The sequence below is a fragment of the Harpia harpyja genome, chromosome 5 (genome assembly GCF_026419915.1).
Source record: "Harpia harpyja isolate bHarHar1 chromosome 5, bHarHar1 primary haplotype, whole genome shotgun sequence".
Taxonomy (NCBI): Eukaryota; Metazoa; Chordata; class Aves; order Accipitriformes; family Accipitridae; genus Harpia; species Harpia harpyja.
The window spans coordinates 26,670,143-26,694,149 of NC_068944.1; the positions used below are offsets into that span (position 1 = coordinate 26,670,143).

The window sequence follows — 24,007 nt, forward strand, 5'->3', positions numbered from 1 at the left end:
ACGCAGTTTCAATCACATGTAGTCAGTTTCAACATTGTTCTCATCTAGCGTACAGGAACATCTAGTCATAAGAGCAAAGAACTGCAAAACTTATGAGTAACTACCTCTACTAGTTAATTGCTTGGCTATACTTTTGTCTGTTGTTTCAATCATAGTGTTAGTATAAGATTTCTAATAATTATTTACCAAATCTCACTTTTACAGTCACCTAGCAGCAAACCAGTTTCCACGGCTGGTACAAAATACTAAAACTATCAAAATATTTAGACATATCATACAGAATGTATGGAAATATGCTATCATCTGGCCCTGCTTTTGCTATAGAAGTGATACCCAAAACAAGAAGGATCTTTCCTTGATAACGATGCTGCTCGCCAAATGTGATTTTCAATTCCAAACAGTTGAAGAAGGATATACAAAATGGCTATAAAAATAATCCAGGGCTTGAAGGTAAGGCTTCAGATGGAAGGCTTAGAAATTTCAGTCTTTTCAGTTTGTCATGGAGAAGAAGAACAAATGTGGATTTTATTGTCCAGTGTAGGCTCCTAGACATGAAAAGGAAGTTTGGGGGAACAAGGATTACATTTCACAGAGAAGCTCCAATGGGCGGTATGCTGAAATTCAGCTGGATCGTGAATTAAGATGGAGTTTCTAATTACTGAGACAACTTAAGCGTTGTTAAATTTACCAGCAAGGGTGATGAATCTTCTGTTACTTTAACTTGCTTAAAGGAGCTTTCTAGAAAAGCTTTAATCCAGTTCTAGGGTGAGATCCTGCAGGCCATCTATTCAAGTGAGAGTAGATCCCAGCTGTCTGCCCATGAGTCTAAGCGCAGGATATCTCCAGTCCAGCCATTTGTTCTTAATACCGACAGTGAGGCTATTTATTTGTGACTCCGAAATGAAAATTGAATGCTCTACAGTCTGAAGCTACACTGAATACATTCTCCCCTTTAGAGTAACCCTTAGAGGATCAGGTCTCAGGCAATCACAGGCCATGCCTTTCCAGGATTTGGCAAAGGCACTAGAGGGTGCTCCGCTGGAAGAATCAGGGTTTGTATCTGCAGGAAAGCTCTTCCCGACCTCCGCAAGGTGGAGAACCGCTACCTCCCTCTGCTTTCCTCCAAGATCGTGTAGGCCTCTTCCTGCCGTAACAGCTTTGTGCCTTTTTCCCTAAGGAGGGGATCAATAGATGCTGGTTTCCTTGAATCTTGCACAAACTGACATAAGGAGTATAAAGACAAAGAGTGCAACCTGATGTATAAATATGAAGTACAGATTACCTTGACAACATTAAACTTGTAAAAGATTGGTTGAACATTATTAAATGCATCTTTTTTCTTAGTGAAAAGCCCAGAGGGAACCCCAGGCTGGGTCGCAGGGGCACAGGGACAGCGGAACTGCCTGCCCTGGCTGTGGTTCTGTGTGGCCTTTTGCCAGGCCACCCGAGCATGGCTGCTTCCCATCCTGAGCTGGCCAGATGCAAGCCAGCTTGGATCCAAAAGCTGGGGCTGTGTCATTAGCACAATATTATGTGCAGGCCAACAGGCCTGGCAGGATTTATTAATGCTGGAAGATGGATCAGAGCAAGTCCAGATCTGTTTACAGAAGGCTTTTACTCTATGAAATCTCCCGTGGCTCAGTTTTGAGGAGCACAAGTAGTAGGTGTACCCTCGGACGGTACAAGCAGGTGCTGCTACAGTGGGGAAGCAAGGCAAGCCCTTTTGCAAGGCATGCTTTAGGCACCTTCATGATGCCTGTGATAGAACAAAGAAGATGGTCTTCATTTTAAATAATCAGAGTCTCAGGAATTAAAATACTGCATTTACATTTCTTGTTTCTTTAAAGGGGAAGATGTGTTATCCAATATATTGACAGGTGCATTTATTAACATACATTTTATTTTCTATGGGGAAAATAATGTTCTTGGGAACCTTGCTATGTATCTTCAGGCTTTAAACATTTTAGTGCGTGTATTCATAGCACAGGTAGGATCAAATCACATTATTAACTCCTGTCTTACAGATAATAGCCATGCATATTAAACTCAAAATAGTTCCAGTTTTAAGTGCTTTAGGTCTGATTTTCCAGTGTCCTTGCAGTGCTTTACATGTTTAAATTAAAGTTCTTTTTCATGATAAAGGTAAGCATTGCACTTGCCTGCACTGCAAACCTTGACTCTCTGCAAATGAGCACCCAGAAAACAAGGAACAGAAACAAGACACTCGAACAAAACTCTGGTGTGCACAATCCCCCCGGCACGGTGCAGGGCTGGGCGAGGCCCAACCAGAGATCATGGTAGCTGCCCTGTGGGGTAGCAGCTCCTAGAGCTGACTTAGGGGCCTAGGTGTGGCACAGCCCAGGCACTCCCACCCTGAAAGCCACTGCTACATTCGATCCTTGTCTCACAGCAACTACGAACTGAAAAATGCAGTGTCAATAAGGTGTGACTTCTAATAATAGATGATACAGAAAATGTAATGGCAGGGTAAAGAAAAACGTAGCAATCCAGGAGATGTTTAAAGTAACATACGCAGTATCCCCCATTTCAATGTTACCTGTTCCATTTCAGTGGTTTTCAAACTTTCTGCATTCTGGGTCTCTATGAAATGTACATCTGGGGGAAGGAAAAAGAACAAAACTCTATTTGCATTTTTCATGTTTGAAACTAGTACATAAAAAATTCCCAGTAGAGTTCACCAGCTCAGAGGGAAGCTCAGTACCTGCTGCTCCACCTCTTGCTGCACGATTCCTGACTTGCTTCTGGCTACAGCCTCGGTGCCCACTGCTAAATCCTGCTTGTGGGAAAGGCTATATCCTTTTCTTATGACCTAGGCTGGTTTGCTACAGTTAAGTACTCTTATCATTTTCTTTTCCCGTTTCCTTTAGCAGGAGTAGGGAGGCTTGAAGAGGGAATGAAATAGAGCAGATTTTGGCATTCTACCAACGTTAATGGACTTTCAACCTAATACAGTAATAGAAAATGGAAAAAAGGTGGAGGCAAATCAACAAAAAATGATCACGTAAGAATCTAGACTTCTTGGTTTCTCAGTGCGTAAAACTACAGCTTCACAGATACAAATGAAGCCAGGTTGATTTATGCTAGCTCTTTATGGCTTACACATTCACATCTCTTCGTGACTTTCTGGCACTCTACTATAGGAGCGTAGGCAAAATGTTCCTGTAAGAGGAATCATTAGTGACAAAGGTAAAAGCTAGGCAAAATAAGAAGGCAAGAGCCAGAAGAAGTGGAGCTGTAGTGAACACAGCAGCACTGATGATTTTTTTCTGGATGGTAAAGCTGATGCTTGCTAGAAGTTTAATAACAATTTCCCCCCCCGCCCCCAAAATATCTGCACAGTTGAGATTGTACACATTACTTTTCCTAACAGTAGAAACATTTGGCTGAATTTGTTATTCAAAGTATAGCTATTCCTGTAGATAGGCACCTTGCTTACAGTAAACAAGTGCCAACATCAGTATACCAGAACACACAAACTGTAATTTGCATGTCTAGACTTTACTATTACAGCATTTTAGTTGCAACTTATCCCAGACATACAAGTTAATGTAATTTTACACTTCATTATGTCTGCTGCTTCTTTCCCAAGCAAAATTGGCATTCAAAAAGAATTGCAGAATTTCAGCACTGCTAAAAAGCTATGGAAATGATAGTACATGCCAATCTGTAGAGCAAACCCATTTTTTCCACAGTCCTTCCCTATTCCCACTAGTCATTACCTATTCATAACAGTTTTTATGCCATTTTTCAGATTCATAAAATACAGAACTACAAGATATGACTGTTTTTTTCTTAAGAAATTATTCAAGCAAGAGTTTTTGAACCTGTAGAGGTAGCCAGTTACACAAGCAGAAAAGCAATCCAAAACCTAATCTGGGTCTGGAGAATGACCTGACCATAGGGCTTTTCCATTGCTCCAAATTTCCTATAATAATGTATGTATTTAACTAAGATACATTTAATCATCTTGCTATGTTATTTCCCCTCTGGGTATGTGATAGGAGATTAAAGCAGGTCATAATTATCGCTTGTATTGCTTGGTAAGCTAACAGTCAATGTGACTGGCGATCTGGAAGGTAGTCATTAGTGTGCTCCAGCCACAGCTTTGAAATTGCTGACATTTCTGATACAGCAAACTCAACATAGAGGAACTTTCTGAAATTACCACATCACCTACTTCTTTTTATCTATACTGCCCAGCTCTGTGACCTTCAAAGGACATACAATCATTCGCATGTAATTTGTCCTTACTACTCCATTGTTCTATAGGCCTTGGTGGATTACCCAGGAAGATTTAAGGACAGCTAGCTTTATGGGATGCACAGGCTGTTAAAAAAAAACCAAACCAAACCAAACCAACCCCCCCCCCCCCCCAAACCACCCCACAGTTTTTTGTCTTTTTTTTGAACAGGATTCCCTCCCCCAAATACATGGGATTTCTGAAGCTCCAAACCTGCATCATGAATGATGAAGCAATCACAAGGCAAGCTCAGGGTGGTGGTTGAATAATAAAATTAGGCTACTACAGCAGGCCATGAGAATAAGGGAATGAAAAAAAATTATTTAATATGCTATTTACTTATTCATATAGAATAGTAAAAAAATGTTTCAGGGTCCCCTAGGCATTATGTTGCAAATGCACCTTGTACTAGCAAGCTGTGGCAATATCTGAATGCTTAGAAAGATGTGTAAGCTGCAGTCAGGAGAAAACACCATGCCAGTCGTTTTCAAAAGGGTCTTTCCATAAATTACTTTATTTCTCATTAAATGAGCACAGAGTCATTACCATATTAATAACAGATATGTTTATTATTACATATCCATCAGTGCGGCTTTCAATACCACTTGAAACATGCAAATCGTCCTAAGGACGAATCAGTTTTCCAGTGCTTCTTATTTAATACACAACTGCAAAGCCATTATAAATTACTGAGGAGGTATTTGGTTACGAAATAAAATAAAATAAAACCATACTGCCCATACCATGAATGTATTCCTGCTACAAAGCAAGAGTCTGACAGCATCTACTGAAATTCCTGAATTACCCAGAGCTTTTGCATTATATGCTTGCTTTTTTTTTTTTTTTTTTTTGCATTGCCTACACATCTCTTGGCTTATGAACCAGAATCAGTCTTTCTTTGTAAGAGGAATTCTCAGTCAAAGATTGTACTTAATTTAGAAAAATGCATCTAGCATCTACAATACTTCAACCAATTAAAATTCAGTAAACCCCACTGATGCAATAGTTTTTTAGAGGTTTCCTTCGTTTAGTTTTAGATTTCTACGTTTATTGACAACGGCAATAATACAATTATCTCAAATTAAGGCACTAAAAGGACAATGTAAAACCCAGTAAAAGTGTCCTAAGAATAATTTACAGTTCAAACAGTGCATATATTTCTTAAATGTTTGTTAACTTAATGTACGTTATCACTTAAAATTGTAAGGCAACACATTATAGTTACAGAAATTATGTACCCCAAAATATGCTTCCAAACTCGGTGGTTCTTTTTACTGTTAGTTTCTAATGCCTCTAATAGTAAAATAATTCAGTATGGCTTGGCAAAAATGCATAGATTAAAGGCAATTACTTGTTTTCCCCCCTTTACAAACCTGCTGAATCAGTATTTTGTAAAGCATAATGCAAAGTATTTAACACTTTGATCCATTCCATAGTGGGTGGTTAGCATTAAGGCTGTTAAGAACTCTGCAGTGAAGGCACTGAAGTTCAAGTGATAAGGCTTCATTTCTAAGCTAGTTCTGCAGTCTTCAAGAGCACAACTTTGAGTCTTGAAAGCAATTGCAGTCCTTCTCATTGAGAAACCTTCCTCCTCTACTCCGTTTCATATGCTCATCTTGACATAAATAGCCCCTTCACAGGGTAAACAGTCCTTTTCTTTCACTGATACAAAGAAAGTTGGCTGCATTTCATCATGATTGACAGGCTTTTTTTTGAAATCCAAAAGGCAGCACCTTTTTTTATACACCTAGCTAAGCTTTATTTGCTTTAACTTGCATTACATAGTAATAATTAATCTAATCTACCTTTAGGCAAACCCGCAATTAAACACCCTCAGCGTGCTTTTGTGCCAAAGCAAGGAGGAGACAGTAATAGCAATCTTAACCCTGAAGCCTGTGATAGTTACGTTGAAAGGAACAACAGCCCGTCTGCGCTGCTCTGTGTGGTTAAAAAAAGCCCTGTTTCTCAGACCGCATCCCATGAAATTCCATTAAGCACTGTACATGTGGTTAGCTGGAACAAAGAAGAAAACAGACAATTAATAACAAATATAAAAATTAACTTCATAACACTAGTGTATGTTTGCCAAGAGCTTCAGCGAAGAAAATATTTTATGTTAACAAAGTATTTTTTCAGTTGACATGGTACAATACTAAGATCAAACCTACAATCTTCCACAAACTTCTTAACTTCAAACAACATTAAATGAATACAGAGATCAGACAGATAATAATATTACTGCAGCTTTACAAGTAAACAAGAGTAAACAATCATGGGTGTATTAATGGCAAATGCAAGGTGACCCTCTTTCACTTGCAGGACAAGAAAAGGCTCTCTATAGGGCTAAGAGCACTCACATGCAGTTGCCAGAGCTCATCTGATGCACAGGAGTTTTGTTTGTTTGTTTGTTTGGGTTTTTTAACATGCATTAACTTGATCAGGTGCCCAAGTCCAAATATATTAAAACAAAACATCTCCACTGTACTGATACAATGTATATAAATTAGCATACTATAAACTATGAAGTGTAGTTTCAGATCTAGAAACAGTACTGCAAATGCTAGCAAATTCATCATGAAGTTGTGATTCATGTTTACTAGTGATAAGTTATTAAAATGAGGAATAGAACTTAAGATGAACTTATACATGAAGCTCCTTTCAATGGGTCTGATAACACCTCTCCATGAAGTCAATGAAGTGCTGCCTACCAACTGCAAAGAAATGTGGATCAGACCCTAAATGACATGTACTAAAATGCCTTAAAGCATGTGTTAAAAGTCTGTACCCATTCAACAAAATAGTTAATGCCTGCTTACATGGTAGGACTCTATCACTGAGATCAAGTTCGGCTATACTGTCTGACAAGAGAACGATTTTCAGATACTTACTAAAAGCTAAACATGTATATCCCATAAAAATCATCACTGCTTCTCTTACTCCCACGTCTAGGTAAAGAGGTCAGGATGAGAACTTCAGGGTCCAGTGTCTTGAGTTCAGAGAAGCTGATCTAACAATTTGGTGCCTCCTGAAGGAAAAGGGCCTGCTGTTCCTCCACTTTATCACCTTCCTGACCCCACCCTCCTACTTGCGCATCCTCAGTGTTGGCAATCACTGTACTTCTCAGCAGGCTGATTCCACTCACTAGCTCAGCAAAGTAAGTCTACTTTTTTTGACAGTCAGGAAACTGAATTGTGGACCTTGATGGAAGGGTCCAAAATGGATCATTTCAAGCACTTACCCAGGATCCAATGACGGAAAAGCAGGGAAGGAAGACAGAGAGGGAAAATCCTCCCCCTTAAGTAGCAACGGGCTGTGAGATTAGCTCAGCTACTGTGCAATCACCAGTTAAGTGTTCAGTATATAAGATCCATTGTAAATTTATTTAATAATCTGAATTTAAACATCTGGTACATCAGAAGTGAATTTTCCTAAAATAAATCCAATCCCTCTTCTTTCTAAACATACAGGATGGAATATGTAGTGGTATCAGGGCACAGGCTGGCCATACTACATCACAGCAGTAATTGTCTAGTTCATAGACACAATTAACATCAAATTTGTCTGAGAAAGTCACAAAAACGTCCCCAGTAGAATAGCTTGAAAGCGAAGTTCCTATCTGACCTTTCTGTAATGCTTATTTGCTCAGTGTAACTCTGAATCTTTTAATTACTCACTCACATTGCTCTGCAGGTGCCACACAAGCCTCACTACATTCCAGTCAGCCTAGTGGCAGCTGTCTGATGGAGATGGAGCACATCACAAAGCTGCCCAAGCAGCTCCTCAAGCATCAGCAAGGTGCGGGGGCTCCCCACCTGCCTCCTGCACATGTCTCCATGCAGCACAACAGGCTGGCAGCACACACATACCTAGCACTCTTGCTGGTCAAGTACTGTGCCTCTCTAAACGGCTTATGCTCAATATGCTTCTTCCTCCATACTCAGTGCCTATAATATGCAGCATTAAAACAGAGTTTGCTGTAAATTAATGGTATGTTCTAAGAAGCTATGTCAGTATTAAACATCATTAAGAAGCAAGATTTCTAAGACCAAATATCAATTATGTCATCAAACTTACTGACGGATTTGGGCTCAGTCTAGCAGAGTAATATAAATGTTAACTGTTTGATTCACATCACAGCCTGTTAGAAAAATAAAGTTAAAGAGGTAAGATACACATGGGTATTACCTTCTGAATTGCCAGAAAACTTAAGAGCTTTATTTCTTTCCAAGAACCTGGAAGATCCTATTGGGTGATGGAGAAAGGTCTGAACAGAGGCCATACACTAGGGCAGATGGAGAAAATACAAGGCTGCAGTATTCGGAACAGCTGATCTGACCAGATACTTCACTACTGCAGGAAGAGCACCTTCACCCTTCCTCCTTCCATTCTTGAGACCAGTCTGGTGCTTTCTGGACTCTTTCATGAACCATTGCAACTTCCTAACCCAACAGAAAACCACATGCTTTTCTTCTGTGGGGTTAGGGTTGGGTTTTTCTGTTGTTATGCTTTGGGTTTTTTGGCTTTTCTTTAGTGAAATTCCTGGATTAATTGTCTGCTGGAAAATACATCAGTTTACTGTGGTAATCTGTGAAGCATGAGCTGACACAAGATAAAGCGCAGGAATGTGCAGCTCTCCTGGTGCTGGGGAGCTATTAGGCTCATTGTATCTCTAGGACCTTAAAAAAAGAGCTTTAAAGATGGTGTTTCTCATTTTTTTTAAAAAGTTCCCATTCACTACTTGCATATTTCTGTGCTGCTCTGACACTCTCACATGACAAATGCCAATACGATTAATTACAGAAGTTGTCTGAATAACTGATCTCTCCAAACAGACCCATTCCTTTAAGAGCTACTGTAAATTTTCAAATATGTAAATCTGTTCATTCTATAAGAGATTAGCTGCAAACTTGTTCATGCTAAAGGCAACCCCAACCAGCATTTCTATTAAGACAGAGTGAAAAAGCATCAATGAATTGATTTAAGAAAAATGGATTTGCTCCCATAAAAGAGTATGGATGAAAGCTTCCGTGCTTTTCCAATTAGCTCTAAAATGCCTGGAAAAAAGTTTAAGGTCTTGAAATGAAAAAACTGAGAAATCATGGTTATGTTGGAAAAAAAAAATCTATTGAAAAGCTAACAGCTACGAGACATCTGAATACCAGAGCTGTTTTGCCTATAGTAGGTTTTTAACCCCTCCCCTTTTTTTTTAATTCTGTGTGTGCACGCACATGCAAATTCCCCCTGCACACCCTAGCATGAGGTATCGTACAGTACCTGCAGTATAGCTCATCTGAAGACCCTCCCAAAAACTGGAAACAAACACTGCAACAGAACTTTAAAAAAATCTGGTTGTTACAGCTACCAGAAGACCTTGTGAGGACAAATGGAAAGGAAAGCATACTCAGAATACAACTCAAACAGTCTTTTGGAAAAAAGGGAAAGGAAAAAGGAAAAGGAAAAAGGGAAAAGGGAAAAGGGAAAAGGGAAAAGGGAAAAGGGAGCCTACAACTCTAAATATCTAAATGTGAAATAAAGAAGGATGTACTCTATTTACAAAGTGAACTCTACATAGGTAAGGTTTGGCAGGGGGGAGGGAAGAACCTGCATACTCAGTAACAGAGGATAATTTCCAAAATGTACAGTCAGGACTGTGATCTTCCAAGTGTTGTTTTAGATTATTCCAATTAATACAGCTTAAAGATGCATGTAAATGGTGTGTTAAAATAATTCTTTCCAAGCCCATTGGCTGGTTGGTTGGTTGCCTTTGAGGGAGTTGGTTGTTTTGTTTGGTTTTTTAACTGTCCAAGAATGCTACCTCATCAAAATTCTCAGTTAATTTGACATCTTTTTCAGTAAGCAATGTTGACTAGCATTATTTCAGTGTGACATTTTAAAAACTCTTTTAAAACTGTATTAATGAATTTTACATTATCGGTTCTGTTGGGTTTTTTTTCCAGAATTTATGGTGGGATGACCATTCAGTGTCAAAATCATTCCACCTAATCCTTTTAAGTATCAACATGATATGCTGCTTCTTTCAGTCTTAGGTGGTCCAAGACTCACTGAAAAATCTTACTATTCAGCAACAGAGCTCTTTAACTTTTCTAAGTACTTCTGTTATCTTTATCGGCCTGTTTAAAAGGTCTGCCTTTAGTAACTCGTTTCTAGAATCCTGATTATTGTTGAAGTAAATGTATCATGTGATATATAAAAGCACTTCATATTTTTCTCAACCACAGAACAGGAGTATTTCTTCAATAGTCCTATTGTAAATAATGATGTTAAACAACAGCTATTAATGATACGTATTTTTCAATCAGCAGGTGTAATTTATGTCTGAAACTCTTAAAAGATCTGGCTAAAGCCTGTGGAGGGGTCTAACATTTTTCAGTAAATCTTGGAAAATTGAGGACTAAAGGAAAAATAAGTTTGGAAACACTGTGAAGCTTTATAGAAGCTCTTAGAAGTTAGGAGAAATGGACATTTTGTAGACCAGACAGTTTAACAAGATTCTGTTGTACAAGTACACACCGTGTAAGTACATAACAAACGGGACTGAAACCCTCTGAAATTAGCAATTACCGATTTGTCTTTATTTGGCACAATAGGGAAGATGCTACTATTTAGTAAGCAAACTCTGATTTTACAGTCATTCTTCTTAACTCAGGTTTATCACTGTGTGCTTTTCCACTGCACTCACCCTTGTTTTCAACAGATTTTTACAGTGAAGACTGTAAGGGAAAAACTGCCCACTTCCCAGGAAATCTCCCCACAAATCAGAAGTGTTCCTGTGTTTCACAACTTCGTCTTGGTTAAGCACAATGTTGAAAAATGTAAAATTGCATCATGATTCAGTTATGTTTCTGCTATCTGAGCTGTAAGGGGCAAACTGAGACTTTGTTCAGTATTTGTGAATATGGCTTCTCCCCCAAATACTCTAGCACAGCTACATGTTCTTAACTGCTGGTCAGAGATTTCTTTTTATGTCCTTCTCCTCGTGCTGTTGCATTATTATCTCTAACACAATACTGCCCACAACATCACTGTTTTTTGCGTTGACAGCTTTGTAGTCAAAGTCTAAAGTAATTTTCCTGGATGAGACTATTTTGAGGGCATTCACTGACTATATTAGTATCTCAAAACTATGATCACTTACATTTTAGTGTTAATTATGGGGACAAGAAAATCAGCACCCTTTGTATCTTTCAGATTTTTTTCCCTACTCTCCTCTGCAGGAGGATATTTCGTGATATATCCAGTGTCTCTTTCCATGCAAAAGTTTGCTTTTATTGCACTTCATGCAAGGAACGTTTGCAGGACATTTATTTTGGTAGCCCTGCCAATCTAGGAAGACTCTTTCCCTACTGAGACACTAGTTTCCACTTCATACCGTCTACTCAATCAGTTATTTTGGGAGAAAGGAACATGCATAGTGTATGAGGAAGCTAATACAGGTTAAAAATTGGCTTACAGTAACCTAGCATTAAAAAAGTGTATTTTAAATACTGCCCTGGTTAACGCATAAGGTCACGAACAGCTTGCAAAAACAACTGCTGGGATAGGAGAAGACAGGGAATAAGTAAGCAGGAAGAAAGAATGGAATTAATACTTAAGCTGCCTCACACCAAAAGAAATGGCAAACAACAGACTGTAAGTTTCTCATTTCACCCCCATTTGCAGAAGACTTCTAGCTTATGCAAGCTTTATGAGTCAATCCATGAATGACTATGTGGATCACCCTTGCAGTTAAATGCCATTGCTGATATATCTACTGATTCTTGCCTTTAAACAGGAAAAAATGCAACCAGCTCTCTCACATGCATTGGCAGGCCAGGCACTGCCATCTCTACGGTACCTTTCCAAATCCAAAGAACCAATAAGTTGACCACAATAGCAGGAGAATTCTGTCTGTTCCTTCCTTCAGGATTTGAGCAGAAATTTAAATCACCAGTTCAACAGTCATAACTACAGAATTATTTTGCAATTTCAGATTAAATAGGATTTATAAACAGAGATTTTTTTAAGTTAAAAAGATCTGTAGCTTTTGTAGTTTATTTCTCACCTAGTTTTCCCAGAAGTATTTTTAACAACTTTTCGGAATGACTGATTTGCTGAGGATCTTGTAGACATAGTTCTAGGAGAAGCACGAACAAAAGTAGATGGTGGTGTCTTAGGGATCTTCTTTACTAAATGAGTCACCCACTTCTTCTGTTCATCTTGACAGGATGCCAATAACAGCATATCTCTTGCTGAAGTTACATCGTAACTCACTATAAGTAAAAGGAGGAAGATGATTCAGTGAAAACTATGACTTGTTATCAAAATAAGAATTATGACATAGCAGGTGTGCCACTGGAAAGAACAATGGCACCTATATACATACTTGTATTGGATTTGTTTATATATTTTTGGAAGACAATAAACAGCAGGGGAAATTATGATTGTAGTTTCTTTCAATATTTGTCGCTCTGCATTAAGATTCTTGAATCTAACATTAATATTCAAGAAATGAGAAAACTTACACTAACTGCAGTCTTAATAAGCTGGAAAGTTGTGTGGGAGCCTTATGGCTGAGTTCCAGAGTACATACCCCAAATGCTCCACTTCATAGGAGCACAGAGAGGAAACCTTTACTCCAATCTGTGATGTGGCTGAAGAACCACTCTTCAACGTCTTCAAACAGCTTGGTGATGTGGCCACTGCATTGTCCCTAACGTGGGGCATGTGTAACAGACAGAATGGTCTGGGAACCAAGGAGCTGCCCAGTACTTGGGCACAAGCCTCCAGGGACCTTTGTGCTCTCAAGGCCTTCAGCAGAGCCACATCAGTTACACCACCTCCCTACAGAGGCTTGCCACAGCTGTTTATAAGCAGTGTTAAGAGTCTATTATTTTAATAGCACCTTTCACATCTAAAATCATAAAACTAAAGGGTAGAAAACTTTTAAACTAAAGTGCTTTTATTTGCCTCTGATAGTTTAGCAGGTCTGGCTAAACCATGCAGAGAATACAGAACGCAAAAAACGTGAGTATACCTTTGCATGGTGCAATTAATTCCTCCTTTTTATCCAAGTGGTCTCTATGGCACTTCACATGGCATCTTCGACATTCTAGGGCAGCAGGGGGTTTAAAGACATGCCAAAGAGGTTTGGCACAGGCTTCACAGTTGGCTGGAAAGTGGTATAACGTTGGAATAAATTCATGGCCTTTGTGATTTAGAAAATTTGTCTTCTCTGCTGGCTGTACTGGTTCTACCTCCAAATCCTTCCTGCATTCCCCCTCATTAGCATAGAGAATCTGAAAAAGAATACTGCTGCGTTATTGTTGAAGCACTATGTGTTATTATACACTTCTCAAAGAAGCCGCCAAACTTTTTCAAGAGAGTTAAATAGAAATGACAATATACTTCTTTTTACCTGGAATATTTTAGGAATTTCTTCAGTTTCAGCTCTATATACATCTCCTTGAGTTACAGGCCGGACATGGAAGAGCTTACTAGATTAGAAGAAACATGAATCAGAAAACGCTAAAAGGCTATGTATGTTTTTAAAACAGTTATCAAAGCACTCTGAAGTTCATATAAATCTTGTTTATGCAAGCAATATGATATACTTCAAGGCTGCAATATGATTTTAGGTATTAATTCATAAACCATATAGATCTTGTCTACCAAAGTAAGACCAAAACATTTCATAGCATTGAATGAGGGTTATCTTACAATGGCCTCAAGATCCAGCATGGCAAATTTACCTATGAAAAAGGCTTTCAAATTCTTCCTCAGAACACTGGGAAGTCTAACTGATTATTGCTAGAAAAGTTTATTGATAACCCTGGATGGAAGTAACCATATGAAGTATAGTACTACTCACTAATTTTATTACTAAATCACATTACCAGTTGATAAACAATCAATGCCAGAACATCACAAAAAGCAATCTGGGGCACCAGCTGTTGTTGCTGAAATGCTGAAAATGCTATTAAAATTGGAACAAACATCATCTTATAACGGGTCAAGACTTTAAGTCCATCTATCCCAACATCCTGTTTTCAACAGTTGCTGTAACAGATGTTTATGAAAAGGGAATAAGAAACAGCTCAAAGAGAAAGTAACTCTTTTCCTGGTTATGAGCAATTGGCAGCTTAAGCACTTCCTGAGTTTGAGATTCCTTCCAGACCACTGTATTTGTTAGTCACTGATAGACCTATTCATGAATTTTAAAACCTTTTTTCAATTACTACTTTATAAGATCCCATAATGTCCATCAGCTGTTCAAACATCACACTCAGTCATGTATCAGCGATGGGCTTCAGTGATATTTGACACAATTTTCCTCATGTATAACCAATGTAAAGGGATCACAATTCATTTATTTTGTCACTCTAAACAGAAACCATCTCGAAAAGTTAGAAAAGCTTTGGGCTTGATCAACACTGATCCTTTCTTAGGCAGCAAGAAAAAGGTATGAAGCAAGAGGATGAGACCTAAAATCAGACAGCCAGTTCCCTAACCATCCCACAACTATCGTGCCCTTCTTTAGAAAGCAGCTGTTAAAGCAACTGGAAAAACCACTCATTACACTGAATCATAAAAAGAGATAGCATAATATGTAGGTTCCACTGTCTCTGACCCTTCTCTGTGAAAACAAGACAAGGCTCTTCATTTCTGTAAATTCAGACCAGTGACTACAGACAGTACCACACTATTGTGTATTTAACTTTTTCTCTTTTATCAATAGTAGGACAAAGAAAAACTAGTATCTTCTGTTAACAGTACCCTGAAATACAGATAAACAGACATTTTCCAACTAGTATGGGAAATTAAAAATTATTTATGGAATTTTGATTCTAAGCTTCTAGATTGGTTATTAGTTATCTCACACACAATGCTCTTTTGCCAATTTGTATCCAAAACTAACAGTAACTTTACTTACTCTATATCTAGTACCATTGATGGATTAGACTGGTCCTTGTCCTTTTCATCATTGTAGAACAGTATCTTTTTACTGCTCACCACAACATACTGGGAAAGAAAGGGTAAAACCAAGTTAAAATTGCATTTTAAAAAGCAACATTTATCCTACTGTACTCCCGTATGCACATAAAAAGCCTGAGTAAATCAAGGTTTTTAAACTAATATCAGGAGATATTTAAATCATCATGCAGGCCTCTATACTACTGACAGCTGTGCAATGCTACAGCTGCAGTGACTATGTATCATCACTGGAGCAACCTTAAATGCTTGTGATGACTCTGGAAGTCTATCTGTGCACAAACTCACAAATATCAGTTGCTACTGGCATGTTGCTATGAAAATTACTGTGTCACTGAGAAACTCCTGGAGTGCAGAATCTATCACTTATTCATAAAGTTGCTAAACAACTTCTCTAGTTCTTGAGACATGCAGGACTTGCTAGTACTTGGCACCAAACTACTGGTAGGCTATAAGAGATTCTCACAGTTCCAGCTAACTATTTCCTACACTTTCAATTTAATGGACTGGTAAAATAAAGAGCCAAAATGAATCGGTAGAAACAGAGTTCTGGTATACATTCCAAATCTAGGAATACACTGAGACAGTAAGGGAAAGGTTTGCAGAGGAGGAGAAAAGAAATGGAGATTCTTTTGCTACGTGTCACTTTAAGGTCAAACCACACAGTTTTTTCCAGAGTGGTAAAGATGTTAGAGAACAGAAACATTTGGTAATGTGTTGATTATTTTCTTCCCAAGTGTTTTAAAAATTCTTGCTCAAAATCTGCATGTTAATTTATTATACTTATCTATCCCATGCCACTGAAAAAGTGGAGTACTCCAGAACGCATAGGATTCTGGGGAATAAGCAAGAGCTACTGGGAAGGCACTGTGAGTTTTAGAGCAGGAGCAGACTGCAGGCCCCATGTCCAAGAGAATTCCCAAATGCAGAGTATGCCTGCAGTGTCCATGCCCCACCCCCACCCCAAAAGCCCAAGGATGTTGTCCTCAACCTAAAGTACACAGACACCCTTCCAGTGCTACTCACAATCACACAGAATTATAAACATTTGTTCATATGACAGGAAAAACAAAGCAAGCTGCTCAGAGAAAAATTCTGTAACCCACAGGCCAGTTAAGATCAAACAACTATAACCTAGGCACTTCCCAGTGAGTTCAAGCCTGTAGAATTTGCTGCCTGTTGCTCTTCACTGAGAGCTACCAGTCCAACGTCTTTGCTAAAACTGTCCATAAGCTCAGTGACAGCTGTGGCAGTTCCCTCCCCTGCAGTTTCAAATGTTTTAGAAACAGCGTATTAAAAGGTACGAGGTACTAAAGAGGCTTAAAAAGAGGTAGACTGACTGCTCTGTCTACATTGAGCTCCAGATTGGGGTATAATACGACCCAGAAGCAGGGGAAAGGACAGAAAAGCAAGAGAGAGAATACACGAACAGTTCATCTTGAATTCCAATTACTGGTAGGTAATTGAATGGGTTTCTGCACAGTGCAGATACTGACAATTTAAGTAAATGGTGTTTACTCCTCCTACAAGAGGAGGTTGAACCTCCTAAGTCTGACCTCAAAACCTGAATATGAAAGTTACCTTAACAAGTTTATAGAACAGTGTTTTGAAAATGTGTTGCCCAAACTGCATGCTGCAGTTGTACATCTCAATTACTGAAATGCATCTAAAAAAGCCGCAAAGGGTTTTTTTCCCACTGACTAAAGGGGCTTTCAGCCCCTCAGTCAGGATTCTTTAATAGAAAGCCTGATCAACTTGAATAGGTACTAAGTTGTAATGGTGTAAGCCTCTTGCAATTTTCCCCACTGAAGAGTCTGTGCTTGTATTTCTTTGATCTGCTTCAAGAAAAAGCTAATGCCTTCTTTGTCTTTGAAGTATGCACCTTTGTCTTTCACAGACAAGAGCAAGGCCTTGAGGTGACTACCATAACAAATGCAAATTGTGACTGCAATGGAATTCAGTTATCACACAAGTCTTGGTGAAAGAACAATTTAACCTCACAAAAGAAAAATAAAAAAAAAAAAAACAGCCTCAATATCCTGTTGTGAACATACAAAAAAAATCTTCTGACAGTAGTTCTACAGTGGTTTTTGAAGGGTTATCATCTCTACTTGGGATGAAATGAAGTTCCAGATAAAAATATGGCTAACCCATTTTAGTGTTAGCTTGAGGTATAACTCAAGTGTTTATTCTCAATTGAGTTTCCACATTTACCCCTTTCTAACTTAAGCTAAATGACTCGGCATGGGGCAAAAACATCAGTGCTACTGACATTTGATTTAATTTAAATTAATTTGGGCATGCCTATATTTGAGGTTGCATACCTCCCATCAACCCCAAAATGGAAAGCACAGGAGAATTTGGAACAGAAGCACCTGAGGAGGCTAACTACAAGCTAGCTTTTTTCAGATGCAGTACAGTTCAACCAACAGAATACACATGTAAGTCAACATGACCCCTCACTATGGTGTCTCACTGGCTTGAACCTCAGCTAGTTTAAGGAATCTTATCAGCATGACTCTTTGATATCTGTAGCTTAAATTCCTTCAAAGTGCAAGAACTATTATTCAAACTAGGAAAGTATGAATGGAGTAACTACCTAAAATATCTTGAGGGAACTAAGTATGCGTATACTGGGCATGCCTAAAGAAGCTCAGATACAGTCTTTCACTGGAGAAGCTGCCTTTATCAGAAGTTTAAAATTTTAACTATCAGAGGATGCAAGAATAATCTCCATTTCAAGAAGACAACCAGAAAAGGCTGCTGGAGGTATTCTGACAGGAAAATGATGCAGTACTTTAGATAATCTAGAGCAGAATAAAGCTACATGACTTGTGCCTAGGCACAGTCACTTCATTCATGGACACTGCCAGAAGTCTGACAGCAACCTGGAGAATCAATCCCGGAACAACAGGAATCAAGCAGCCTTAGCTATCAAACAGAACAAGCTGTGGAATTGATTTACAAATAGGCATGTTTCGTGAGACACCTGAAGAACATTCAAACACTATCAGCATTTGACCTTATGGCACCAAGAACATTCTTGACCTTGCCCTGTAGATTTCCTGCAGTTCTGCTAATAGGGAGACAAAGTGAAATGTAAAGAGACCAGAAACCAACTGAAAAGCTTTTGAGGTATCTGTAGCAAACCCCAGGTTCCAAACTGTGGTAAGCAAGCATTTTCAATAAGGCACATGTTCACATTGCCTCTCAACTGAGGGTCTGGGAGAATATTCTAAGAAGTCATTAGCTGAAACAGGGCAGAGCTTAACACTCGTTCTCTGCAAGATAGGATAGGTGGCAGTTTTAACTTACAGACACGGCACCAAGAAGGTCTGGTATTGATGTAAAAATAGGCAGGCCTGGAACTCAAAACACTTCGATTGTATAAAGAAGGTCACACTAGCCAACCGAAAAACGGAGTACTTCAAAGAAGGGGTTCAGCAGCTAAAGGCCCAATACAAACACTTCACTGCTTCTTTGACAGGAATTAAATCCTTCTTCACTCCTAACACTTGTAAAACGTGAACGTAAACAGGAGCATCTGAGAAGGACCTTTCAGCAGGAATCAGTTATGTTGAAAGTATCATGAATAAACTGAGTAACTTCCAATACTGATCTTTGAATATAAGTAAGGAAGATGCAGGGAAATAAAACTGTTACATACAAATTGCTTGCAAAATTTACAAAATTCCAGTGACTATGTTCACTTTTGCAATTTGTTATACTAAAGGATGTTCAGAGAGGGGAACTGGAAAGTCAGAAAACATAATCAGAAACTGGTTCTAAGCTTCTAGACACCTCAATTTGAACATCTGAAGTTTCAAAGAACCAGATCATAACCTCTGCAGAGGCAAAACAATACTGCTTTGTTTAGAGTGGGAATTCCAGCACAGAGGTCCAGTTTCTGAAAGTAAACCTGTTCTTTTCAAGAGAGACTGACCATTTTAAAAGTAAGGGAGATGGAAATGTCTTTGGAAATCATATGTGGCAAGTTATAGTGTGATGCACTCTTCCATGGCCTTCAGAACATTTAGGTATGGCATTCCCTACTCTCTGCCGTCAAGTTGCACAAAGAGCTTATTTTTCAGTAACAGGATTATAAAGAAGCTTACTCAAAGGAGAAATGGGATTTTTAGTGGTTCCAAGATGCCCATTGTAAAGCATTTCCTCACCCACCTCTCATAATTTGCACAATGTAATTACTACAGAATTCATACTAAATTTGAATTTTCTTGGTACTTTTTTCTTCAATAAAGTAATGTATACACACTAAATTACTCTAATTATTTTGTTTGTTTCTTAAATATGAGCTGTAAAACCAATTCACCGTATGCCTAAAAAACTTTCCAACGAGTTGAGGAAGAAAAAAAAAAATCCATTTGTACCTGTTTCTTCCAGCCATGCCGCTTTATATTTCCTCTGTTTGGTATTGAAAGCCAACCTTCAAGTCTTGATTCTGGTTTAAAAAAAAAAAGCATATTAAATAATTTTATGTATTTATAATAATAAAGCAGAATAGCACAAAAGCAAACTATTACTAGAAAGGAAGATGTACTACATGCAGTAACAGGGATTACCTATTTAGCAAAGCAGAATAAAAAGCAAGCTAAATAAAATGAAGATATAAGCATTTACTTCATGCTTCATCACAAGCTAACATTTGATTATCCAGTTACTGCAAAATAAAGTGAAGCTGTTTTCCTTGATGCCAACATCTAACACTGTATGTAAATAGTTTGCAAAGAGCCAGGCAGGAAAGACTTTGCTTTGAAAATGTGTTACAGCTTAAACAGAGCATGATTAAGAGATTTTCAATATAAACATAATTTAACATTCATAGGGGCTATATGAAAATCCTCAGCAGGAAGATGCAGCAAGTAAAACAAACCAGATCCATATTTTCCAAGGGAAACAAAAAAAGGAGAGCACACAAGAGCAAGCAAAGCTACACAGGTGTCCCATTACTCACAGAAGATAAGCATAGGAGATAAATAAATAAGGAATGCAGGAAGAATCAACTAGATATAAAGAATAAGAGACAAGCATTTTATTCAAAATTTCAGTGGACAATTGTTTAAAGAGTAATGTAATAACGTATTTTCCTACCACAAAACTACTGAAATAATTTAACAATGATACAAAGAAGTGTCACAAGAAAATTAGCATTCTGCCTAATGTGAATCATAGATTTTAAAAGTGCCTCCAGCTAACTGATACTGGGTTTTGATAGATAATTTTTAAATTATGAAGCCAGGTAATAGCAGCAAGAAGCTATCATGATTCCATTAATCTGAAATGACACAGTAAAAAGTTTCACAATTTTGTAAATGTGAGAATGAAGTAATCAAAATTTCACTCCATAATTATATGTTTATTTCACAATTGAGAAAAATTTTTTAAATTTTCTTCAACAATCATAAAAATGGGATTTGTAAAAAAAGTGTCAGAGTACAGAAATATAGCTAATAGATAATGTATGCATTCTTTAGAATAAACTTAATAAACTGGCAGCACTGAAAACTTCAAAAACATTAAGTTAAAATTTGCTGAAACATTCTCCACAAATATTTATGTAAGAAGGAGCTACTGGTCCCTTTTATCCTTCAGGGATAACTCTATGTGAGGTGTATCCCAGCAAGCTCTGAAAATACATCCAAATATATAAAAGATACTGTCCATACACTTTGTTATGTAAAATTACAATGAGACTGACAGCCTAGCCTTGTACAAGGCATTAAAATTAGGCACAAAAAACCCCTTCCCACATTAGCCTTACAGCATACAATATTTGGAAGTGGACTACACTTAAAAATACAGAATCATTTCCTAACATTTCTCCACACAGAATAACTTCAAAATACTGGGGGACCACTGAAGTACTGAAATCCTAATTGGAAGAAAGACATGTTAACATAACTCACTCCAGTAAGAAACCTTCCTGGAAAAATGAAGGAAATTTGTATTTCTCTGCCTCTCATATCTGCATAAGAATTATGGAGGGTGGGGGTCCCCCCCAGACCCCTCCCCAGTTCTTGATATTCGGTAGCTTTAGAAAAGGAAACCTATTTCCTTCATGCCTGCAGGCATCACAGATAATGCTTACCCTATTTTGAATACTTTGATTAATTTTTACAACAAGAGAAGATTCTTCCATTTTTAGGAATTTTAGAAATATCCTAAAACTCAAGTCCTCCATTGCAAAATAAAGCGACTAAGTGCTAATAAAGAACATAGTATGGACAACTGTGATTCAAAAGGATTAAGTACACATCTGTGGAAATTGTGGCATATGAAAATCTGGAAAGATTCATTAATGATACATTTTAAAAGATGCACCGGGTACTATGTTGCTTATAGGGACAATGTGAGTAGGAGTTTTTCTAAGTTCACTTCTATTTCAGCACGTTCTGAAAGAAATTTCAAAGGAAGTACAAAGTGGATGAGATATTACAAATGAATCGGTTGACATTCTTTTCTGTCTACTACAAATCTATTTTAGTGGGCAAATTCTATTTGCATGAGAGATGATTTCTGAGCTGTGAGTAACGTCTTCCAGTTGAAAATAACACTTTCTGAATGTACTCTTTTTCAACAAGGCTAACATTCGTCTGGAACCAAATGTACTCTTGAAAGGGTAGATAAGCCCCTTCATTCCAACCTTGCCACAAAGGTTTGTCTCAAGTAATATTTATAGTGCATTTTAATTTCCCTTGACAGAGTTAGCCAGCACAACTGCAAATGCTCATCTGGCCATTTCACAAATACTTGATCCATAAGAATAATGTTTATGAGTATTCTGATTAAGTAATTAAGAAAACATGGGCTATCTAGACTATGAAAAAGAATCTTCCATTCCTGTCTTTAAAAATAGGCTCAAAACTATTGCCTGACAACTTCCCTGTGTTTTGGAAAGAATCCCAGAATTGATACTTCATATTTCCAATGCAGAAAATCCAAGACAGGCCTCAAAAACATCTGATGGCTAGCTGGACCTGAATAGAATACAGAGAAAGAATTCCACAAAGGCTACAGATCTTATAATTATCTCTGAATATATATTAAAACGTGGATTTGCATTCTAAACATCTTCATGGTTATTATTCATATTGCCAAGATTCATTGTGATTCAGTATGATAAATGTGAGCTCTAACAGTAAGCCTTCAATAAAATCACACAAGACAACCATGACTGTACTGATTTATGAGACTTTATGTTGCTTTGGAGCTAAGTAATACAGGCACCTTCATGAGCAGTAGAGCATCTCTTTCCAATGTTAAAGAATTCCTACTCCTTAGACTTTTCCACAGTAACTAAAAACCTGGAGATACTACCTTGCTAATTCTTTCTAGTCCACCCTTCCCATTTGATTCTTTCCTTCCTCAGACTGTCTTACTGTAATTTCATGTGGATCTCACCAAGGATTGTTGGCTGGATCTTGCTCTGAATTCAGGTGACAGCTACTTGCAGGTATTTCAGAAAGTCGTATCTGTGTCCCGTACTCCAAAAAAACTGTTGGCTTAAATGGTCCACGTTTATTATTCCACCCTATCTTTGTGTAAAACATGACTTATAACATACACTGTAAAATATTATGTGCTGCAGTTAAACCTGTACGACAGCTCAATTGCTTAAATTATCTTGCCCATCAGATGACAAGAATTCACAACAGGTTAAGTGCCCTATAACAATTAGGAAAAAACGCCTTAAATTCCTGATTATGTTTTGTCTTGACAAAGAAGAATTCTGTTTACAATCATGTAAGTATTAAGACTCCCTAAGTCCAGCCAGGAGGCAGAGGCATTCCAAAGGCATCATGAAAAAGCAAGTATTTCAGCTGTTTCAGCAAGGACTCTGTTAACACTGGAGACATCAACTGAGACATGAGCTGCTCTCTGAATCAATAATCAGGAGTGAGAGTTATAAAAAATGTCTACAACTGATAAAAGGAAAATCTTCCTCCACATCATGATCTTTCCCATCTGGTGAAGCCAAACCCTGAGAATAGCCTGGATTGTCTAAATGAGCCAATCCCTTCCTTGGGAGAACATAAATTGCCCTGGGAGCTACCAGAACTTGAGGGGGTATTTAGCTCAACGACAGACAGAAACCACCTCCAAGTGAGGTGCAGCTGTAAGGTGTGTTACCATGTGATTTCTCTGTATCTACCTCCAAATACAGAAAACTTTTCCATAAATTTTTCTGAGTATTAGGAATTCATTTTAGTATTACCTTAAGTTTATTCAAAGAGTGCAAAGCCTTCTGACCCCAAAATTTTACAAGATGCTTTTCCTGTAAATTATGAATTCTACTCTTATAGCCTGTCTGGTGGTTGGTAACCTAAGCTCCCTGATTAGACCAGACACTACCCCATAGCCTGAACCTTTCTGCCATCCAGGAGGACAGCAGAAAATGCCTGAGAGCCAGGGGTCTCTCTGGAATTCCACCAACATTACTATCACACCATTTCATACCAAGTTTTTTCTCAATGAAACCAGAGACTGCCCATCATCAGAATTGAGACCATGGAATCATTCTTTTACATGTTTACATTATTTTATGTTTTCATTTTTTCTCTGGTGGTGTTTTTACTGTGACGGGAAACTGAATAAATCATACTATAATTACTTATTTAGTAATTCTACTGTTTATTTGCCTTAAATATTTTTAAGGAATGTCTTTGCCATAAGAACAGATGCATCAGCTAGAGAATCCTACTGACTACTCATCAGATCCACCTCTTAAACAAGATGTTA

General features: G+C 38.0%; 1 protein-coding gene across 2 annotated transcripts in view; it reads right to left on the bottom strand.

The window, feature by feature from the left end:
- Window positions 1-4,745: 4,745 nt before the first annotated feature.
- The window catches only part of ROCK1 (Rho associated coiled-coil containing protein kinase 1), a 94,968-nt gene continuing 75,706 nt past the window's right edge, over window positions 4,746-24,007 (bottom strand). For both annotated transcript variants that reach the window (XM_052788653.1, XM_052788652.1), the window contains 6 exons: window positions 19,639-19,709; window positions 15,192-15,280; window positions 13,677-13,755; window positions 13,296-13,557; window positions 12,324-12,531; window positions 4,746-6,274 (listed from right to left, as the gene is read on the bottom strand). In XM_052788653.1, coding sequence (XP_052644613.1) covers window positions 6,271-6,274; window positions 12,324-12,531; window positions 13,296-13,557; window positions 13,677-13,755; window positions 15,192-15,280; window positions 19,639-19,709 — 713 coding nt within the window. In that variant the 3' untranslated portion in view covers window positions 4,746-6,270. The remainder of the gene's footprint in view (window positions 6,275-12,323; window positions 12,532-13,295; window positions 13,558-13,676; window positions 13,756-15,191; window positions 15,281-19,638; window positions 19,710-24,007) is intronic.